General features: G+C 45.5%; 1 protein-coding gene across 3 annotated transcripts; it reads right to left on the bottom strand.

Moving 5' to 3' along the window:
* On the bottom strand, nucleotides 1-7866 carry LOC310787054 (pre-mRNA-splicing factor CWC25 homolog). Of its 3 annotated transcripts, none has more exons than XM_083648388.1 (8): nucleotides 7690-7866; nucleotides 6391-6615; nucleotides 6192-6261; nucleotides 5687-5829; nucleotides 5390-5462; nucleotides 5065-5246; nucleotides 3243-3410; nucleotides 1-3018 (listed from the first exon to the last, which is right to left on the bottom strand). In XM_083648388.1, the coding sequence occupies exons 2-8, from the start codon at nucleotides 6612-6614 to the stop codon at nucleotides 2883-2885; spliced, it is 996 nt and encodes a 331-aa protein (XP_083504514.1). In that variant the 5' UTR covers nucleotide 6615; nucleotides 7690-7866; the 3' UTR covers nucleotides 1-2882. The 3 variants fall into 3 exon arrangements, with proteins under 3 accessions (XP_083504514.1, XP_083504515.1, XP_083504516.1); XM_083648389.1 differs by having other exon boundaries at nucleotides 7716-7866; XM_083648390.1 differs by having other exon boundaries at nucleotides 7762-7836.
* Nucleotides 7867-8095: the final 229 nt, after the last annotated feature.

Here is an 8095-nt window from a genome sequence, read left to right as displayed (position 1 = left end):
TTAAGATTAAAATAACTTTATTAGTTCCAGAGGGATTAAGAGGGAACTGCATGAAACCACAATAACAAATAACAAAATAACAATAACAAAATTTCTGCAGAGTCTGACCTTTACAGAGTGAAAATCCTTCTTTAATATGAATCTGGTGCAGACAGACAAACAGACCTTCTGCACCACCTCTCACATGGATTTGGAGGAATTATATACATATATACATTCTATATATACTAGGCATCTCGTGCCCCCAATTACTAGGCTCGCCTGCCCTGCAGCTCGCATACACAGCTCAACTGCTATGCGGCATCGCCAACAGCTCGGCTGGTGCGTGGCATCACCTGCTCTATTGGCATGTGCAGCGAACAATTGCTCAGAGGCCGTTGCCTCTCCCTTTTATAAAGAAAACATCACAATTGCTCGAGTGACTGATGATTTCACAATGCCTATGACATCATCAGTGATGTGATAAGCTGATAATGATATCCACGATGACATCATCGTGATGGGACAAAAATAGAAGCAAACAGACAAAGCCCACTTGCTCCCTTTTATACTGTATGATGATATATAAACTTTTCCCGGCTGGATTCTTTGCATTATATATAAACTTTTCCTGGCTGCGTTGTATAGAAATGCGTATACGGTAGTTACGCTGTTTTGAACCAAATCGGAATAGAACATCAGATGAAACTGTAATTATGGTCAATAGTTTCACCTGCTATACAAACACTGAACAATGCAGAACGTAGTTTCAAGAACACAAACAGAAAGAGCAGCACAGTTGAAAGTTGACTAATGTTCCACCATGGAACCACATTGTATTCAGACAGATCTCCTCAGAGCCAGAAAAAAAGAGTCAGACAAAAGTGTCAAGGCAACAGAACAGTTAGCAGTTCAATCTGCTTCCTCTGCTTTACTAACTAAACACATTTGAATATCAATTTCCTGTTGTTATTTTTCCCTTTTCTGCCTGTTTATAGTTTCCCAACTGTACTCAGCTGTTCACTCAGAAACAGGCTGACTGTGAGCCTAGCTAGATCTAACTACCATAATCAACAATCAACCACAGGCCACAATTATATTAGTGTATATAAAACAAAAACTGAGTAATTAAGGGCTTTCTCCCTATGTGTCTTTTACCACAGACAGCAAAAATGGTTACTCTCCATTGTGGCTCTTTGTGTGATTCTTCACGTCTTTTACAACCAACACTTTTACCACAGACTGAGCAATTAACTGGTTTCTCGCCTGTGTGGACTCTCATGTGTGTCTTCAATTGTGATTCATCACCAAATCTTTTACCACAGACTGAGCAATTAACTGGTTTCTCGCCTGTGTGGACTCTCATGTGTGGCTTCAAATGTGATTTGTGACTAAATCTTTTACCACAGATTGCACAATTAACTGGTTTATCACCTGTGTGGACTGTCATGTGTCTCAGCAGATTGCTCCTGTAGTCAAATCTTTTATGACAAACTGAGCAACTAAAGCCTTTCACCACCTGTGACTAAACCCGACTGAGGTTCAAGAGTTTCCGTCATAAATCATCAGTGTCTTCAGTCTCAGGTTCAGAAGAGTCTGAAGTCTTGCACTTTTTTCCGGCACTAGTTGGTTGTAAATGGATCTAACTTCATGGCTGGTTCTGATACTCCACAATCCTCTCCATCATCTTCTGTCTTCATCTGGTCAGTTGAGCTGCTACTGGCTAAAGTCTCTGCCTCCCTGTTCTCCTCAATTTGGCTTTGATGAAGCTGTGAGGACTGAGGCTTCTCTTAATCATCTTCAATATTCACAGTCAGTGACAGGAGTGAATGTGAACTGGGAGATATCAGCCTCCTCTGGCCCTTGAAGCTGATCTCTCTCCTGACTGGTCCAGAGGTCCTCCTTTTCCTCTTTAATGTGTGGGAGCTCTGGGTCCTCCCGAAGCTGCTCTCCCTCCTCGGTCCTTATCTTTAATGTGTGGGGGCTCTGGCTCCTCCCGAAGCTGCTCTCCCTCCTCGGTCCTTATCTTTAATGTGTGGGGGCTCTGGCTCCTCCTGAAGCTGCTCTCCCTCCTCGGTCCTTATCTTTAATGTGTGGGGGCTCTGGCTCCTCCTGAAGCTGCTCTCCCTCCTCGGTCCTTATCTTTAATGTGTGGGGGCTCTGGCTCCTCCTGAAGCTGCTCTCCCTCCTGCCTCCTAAAGCCACCTTTCATTTGGACATATGCACAGAGGAATGTTTTCTCCTCAGATGACACTCCTTCAGGAAAGATGCCTGCTTGCATTCTTTAATCTGTGCTCTAATATTTGGATTATTACAGAAGTCTTTAGGTTAGCTGTACTGACAAATTCACAAAGCTGTAGAAAGACACTTTCTGTTCAATCCACAATTTATCAGTAAAAGGTTGTCCCATACTTCTTCTATTCTCTATTCTATGGTAAAACAGTGACACCTCTACGGCTGAGACAGAAGGCTGATGATGACCTGCTAACTGAGAAAACCTCTAAAAGTAATGCAGTTAGCTGGACTGCCCCGTTACACTGGAGGGGTCTGGCTCGCATTTCAGCTTCAGCGGCGGCTCTGTGGCATCTGACGCAGGCACGAGGGAGGATGACTGAGGAGGGGTGGGGCTGTCAAAGCCCTTATCCATCCTCCCGTCTCCGTTCACCCTCTCCTCGCCGTGCCCTGGCGGGGACTCGTGCGTGCGCATGTGCTTGGCCAGGTGGTCGTTGCGCATAAACACTCTGGGGCACAAGGCACAGCTGAACTTCTTGGCACCAGTGTGCGTCTGCAGGTGGCGCTGCAGTTCATCAGAGCGAGTGAAGCGCTTCCCGCAGAAGAGCCAGTTGCAGACGAACGGCCGGTCCCCGCTGTGCCAGCATAGGTGAGCCTTCAGATGGGATGTCTTAGCGTAGGCGTTGCCACAGTTGTGCATGTGCTTCCTCCTGCTGTCGTCCGTACTCTGACCGCTGTATGGAGTGGATGTTCCTCTTCACTCTGTCCTCCAACGAAGAGCTGGAAGCGCTCTCCAGCTTCATGTTGCTACAGGAAGGAAAGGTAAGCGTTAGTGAAACTCAAACATATACCAGGTAAAATAAGAAGTAGAGCACGGGCTGTCTTTCCTTATTTCATGATTATCCATATTAGCTGACGCACCAAAAATAAACATCAGAATCCTGTTTTTTGTGGATGTGGCGACGACACAACTAAATACATTAAAAATCGTCACTGATTATCTGCGTGTCTCTATGTTACCCAGGACTTACTGGATGAAGCCAGGATGGCGGTCATGCTTAGTACTTTGTTCCCGCTGCTTCTCCTGCTCATATCGCCTCTTGTTTCTTTTGATGTTATCCTCTCTGTCCTCCTCTCTCTGCTTGGCAAAGTTCATCATCTCCTCCCTCTTCCGCTCCAGCTCTTCAGCAGAGAGTTGCCTACAAATAAACAGGAAGACATTATGGTGAAACACAGTGGAATGGATTCAATGATTAACCAAGTAGATCTGGCGATATGGGTTGAAATCAATATCCCAATACAGATTTTTCTCAATATGGATATATATATATCACACCTAGCCATCTCGCACGCTACGCGCGATCGATTCCTAGGCTTGGCCGCGTGTCCTGCAGCTCGCATTCAGCTCGGCTGCTGTGTGGCCTTGCCTGCCATATTGGCACGTGCACAATTGGCTCTTTCCCACCACATTTTACAGCCCTGCACAGCCCGTCACCACTCGCCTCTACTTGTTTCAACTCGATGGACGTTCTGTTTCGACCGCCGTTCATCTGCCCCCGCCCACCCCCGCCCGTCATAGCGATATCTGCATATCTGTCCTTCGCTTATAGCCGAAGTAGGCTATAACATAACATTACAATTAAATCCATCCACAGAACTTTTAAACTGTTTATGAAATACTGGTGCCTCTAAATGACCTACAGTGTACATGGGCGAATGTGACAATCGACCAGGAGAATGGATATCACTCACAGGCATGGGCTGCGCTGTGCGGGGACGGGAGAGGCGCAACAGAGTGAAGCCTCTACCCCGCGGCCTCTAGGCAAGACCGCGGCTTCACCAAACACCCGCTGCGGCCTAGCGGAGCGCTGCAGCCTCCACTCAGCTACAGAGCTCCCTGAGCGAGCAGCAGACTTTTTTCTCAGACAATTGAACACCCGCCACGATTTTATTTCACCGGAGGCAAAGGCAGCAATACAAAGACTGATGGAAATATACATAACAGAAGAGAAGCCCACTAAACTGGTATGCAGCCGCCAGCATTGCATATGACAGTCAGTAGACAGAGTAAACACGATTCTGCCGGACCAATCAGTCGTCTACAATGTTTTCACGTCACCGTATGAACCCGGGTTCGCAGAATAGAACCCCGACGAGGCAGGGACGAAAAGTAGCACGACTCAGCCCCAAATCAAACCGGGCTGGGCCGGTTTTTACCGATGGGATGAGACCATTTATCGAGTCGAGCGGAGCGGGACCGCGCTACTACCTGCGGTGGAATTGGGCCAAATGTCTCCCACAGTCTCTCTCCCCCCCTCTCTCTCTCCATCAGTCTCTCCCCCCTCCCCTCTCTCTGCCTGAGTCTCTTGTGAGCCTCAGACTGATGACATCACTGATGACATCAGTGTGTGTCTGTCTCTTGTGTGTATATATGTGTGTGTGTGTGTGTGTCTCTCTCTCTTGTGTGTGTATATGTGTGCATCACTGATGATGTCACAATGCCTCTGACATCACTGATGATGTCACAATTTATAACATCACTGACGATGTCACAATTTATGACATCACTGATGTCATCAGTGAGACAGATAGAGGCACAGAGCCGCAGCTCCCTATACTGATGATGATAAGGCACATGTATGCAAAATGACATGTAAATCATTTCAAATATTCCTTGAAATGTTTTGTCAGAGTAAGAAAAAAAATGCTTATGTTATCATCAATCTAGATGCCAGAATTGTGTCACAATAACCATAGCATCACAATATGTTCCCAATTAAAGATGATAGACAATAATATTGAAATCTCGCCCGGTGATAATACAAGTTCAGTGTTAACTCTGCGGATTGTTACTTGGATCTGTGGTTGTTTTGTCGGTGGTAGCGGTCCTGTGGACTGGGAGCTCGTTGCTGGACCTTCCTGTCGGGTCTGTTTGAGGAGTGGTTCTCCCTGTTGATCCTGTGAGGTGATCGGGAGCGGCTCCTCTCGTGGCGTCCTGAGTGAGCAGAGGACTGGTGATGTCTTCCAGCAGGGACCTGAGAAGAGATTTCACAGTTAGGACTTGGTAGTGTGCTGCTACAGTGAGTTGAGCAACTGAAACTGCAGGATGCATCTGAATTACATGTACATGATTACGATAGCAGTGGTATTACCAGACACTGGTTTGCTGCTCTCTTACCTGTAGCCCATAGCTTGAAACATGGTGAGAATGAGATTTGGCAGCGACTGAAGATTCATCTTTTGGATGTGACCTGAGAACAGATGATAGACCCTAATTACAAACTGCTTCCACTTGAATGAGACACAAGTTTAACTAAATTAAGCTAGATGTCGCTTAGACCCCATTTACACCCGATATCGCTTAAACACATAAAAATGCAACTGTGAATGCACCCACGCCGCACTGAGGATGGATTGTAGTCCAATCGCCTAAATCTAACTGCTACAACTTTGATTGATAATTGAGATCAAATACCTGTATTTTTTGTCATTTTCCTCCTCTGCACTTGAACTTGTGCTCCTTCTCTTATGCTTCTTCTCCTTTCTCCGCTCTTTGTCTCCCTTCTTCTCCTTCTTCCTCTTCTTTTTCTTGTCTTTCTTTTCAAGATTCTGGCGCAGCTGTGAGAGATCAGACAGATGTTTAGCCTCTCTCCACTATTTTCACACTAGCAGCTTCTCAGTCATGCACCAAGAGAACACAGAGACTACTAAATCATGGTTGCAATATTGTACCATTTTTCTACCTTGACTGTTGTTATCTTGTATTAACAAAGTTAGTGGAAACATTGTTGAAAGAAATTTCACTAGCAGTGACACTGATACCAGTGACCACTGATTGCAGACAAAAACTAGATTCAAATGTTGATTACATACAATAAGTTAAATCTGTAACTTTTGTTTGGAACAAAAACAAGGTCTAACATTTGCTGTCAACATCCAACACATATAAACACTTCAAAACAGTTACACAATCATTTTACCAATTCTTTGATTTTCTTCATCTTCACTGGATTAGTCAAGACTTCTCTCTCTTGTTCTTCCTCCCGTTTCCTTAAGACAAAAACAAAACATAAATTAGATGATTTGCACAGGGACAGAACATAATAAAATTATCTGGCCTATGTGTGACTTTAATAGGATTTGGGAAGTGTACAAGCTACAAGAAGGAACATGACTAACCTGATTTCAAACAGGGGATCTTCCCTAATCTTGGCAGCCAGGTCGAGGTTGGAGGCAGGGGTGGTAGGGTTGAAGATGGAGCCAGGCAGGAGGCCGGTTTGGGCGGATGGACCGCTCTCAGCCTCCTCATACTGCTCAGTGATCTGCTTGTCGATGGGACGTCCCAGCAGATACTCGTCCCTGGACACCTGACCACTGGGGCCCTGGTACATCCAGTCGGTCATCCTATACACACACACACACACATTTGAATACCTTTATTTGTGTTCCCATTTAGACAAAAAATCCTTGAACACAAACAATAATAGATGCACAATCAATGGGAAATCTTATAGTGACAGATGTATCTAGTCTGAATCTATGGATAAAGGAAACAGCGCCTCCTCCAAATGTGGTGACTGCCAATTATTGCAAAAATAGAGCAGAATTTGGCCAGAGCCTTGGCTCTCGGTCTGGGCAGTCCTGCCCTCTGCACTGCAGGCCACTTAACGTTTCTGCTCAAACACAGACCACCCAATCAAACCACAGACACTTTTGGCACTGTTTGTGCCAAAAGCTACACAAACGGTGTGGATATTCCATAGAACATTTTAAAATGAACCAGAATCACAATGTTTGTTTACAATAATGTCCCAGTAGAGAATGCCTAATGGGGCAAGATTAACGTTAAATAAGTGTATCCAAAGTCTGCATTGATTCATTTCAGAATTAACCCAACTGTATCATGTCATCAGGGCAAGCCAATCAGAGGTAACATAGACTGTCTTGTCAAGTACAGTAACATTAGTGGGATCCTGGCCGACTCCACGGTCCACTGTCTTTAAAGCGATCAGGACGGGGAAAAAAGTTTAACTAATATGAATGTAGTTGAACTACCAGCAAGCTGCTGCAAAGTGTAGTTAAACTACGTCGTTCAAATACATGCAATGTAACGTTAGTACTTCGTGCAGCGAGGCTGAGGGCGTTTACAACAGCTAAGCATAACGTCTAGCATAACATTTAGTCTGTAACCAACGTTAGCTAGCTAGCTCTCATTAGTTTACTAGTCATGTAACGACCAACCAACCGAATGAGAGCTAGCTAACGTTACAGACGGTTAATAACGATACGGTTATCTGTTGTAAACGCCATCATCCTCGCCTTCAGACAGAAAGTGCTAACGTTACATTGCATGTATTTGCCGTTTTCATAAAAGTCCATCTGAAACACCGAGAAAGAAAAAGCAGCTACGCTAAGCAGCTAGGCAGACGAACAGAGAAGCATCGACTAGCTAACTGCTAGCTAATGTAGCGTACGAACCTGGGAACTCTGGCTCAGCACTTTACCTCTGGTGCAACTCGAGCTAAAGCGCCTGAGTGGGAGTTGTCTTACTTGGTCCTGCAGGTTCTTGCTCCACAAATCTCAGATGTAGCATTAAATGTAACCGTCGTCAATCGTGTCTTCTGACTTTACCGTCTTCAGTTGTGGCTTGAGCTCAGAGAGTCTGGCGCCGTACGAAGATCAGCCCGCCCCTGCTCTAAAGCTGCTCTCCCATTCGAGCGGCTGTTTCGGTGGCAGCAGGATATCCGCTCCCCCGCTTGCAAGCTCTGTCACGCTCTGTTCATTGGCTCCGACCATATGTCAATCAGATCGGCTTCCGCTCCCATGTGTGTCGCTGTAATGCTCCCGCCGAACGCTAACTAGCTAGCGTAGAAAGCTAACGGCA

The sequence above is a fragment of the Poromitra crassiceps genome, assembly GCF_964638095.1.
Source record: "Poromitra crassiceps genome assembly, chromosome: 12".
Classification (NCBI taxonomy): Eukaryota; Metazoa; Chordata; class Actinopteri; order Beryciformes; family Melamphaidae; genus Poromitra; species Poromitra crassiceps.
This window is presented reverse-complemented; position numbering and strand designations above follow the sequence as displayed.

Coding starts and splice junctions, on each gene's coding strand:
- LOC310787054 (XM_083648388.1), bottom strand. CDS start 6,614: ATGACCGACTGGATGTACCAGGGCCCCAGTGGTCAGGTGTCCAGGGAC. Junction 6,262..6,390: donor GATCCCCTGTTTGAAATCAG/GTTAGTCATGTT, acceptor TTTTGTCTTAAG/GAAACGGGAGGAAGAACAAG. Junction 5,830..6,191: donor TGAAGAAAATCAAAGAATTG/GTAAAATGATTG, acceptor GATCTCTCACAG/CTGCGCCAGAATCTTGAAAA.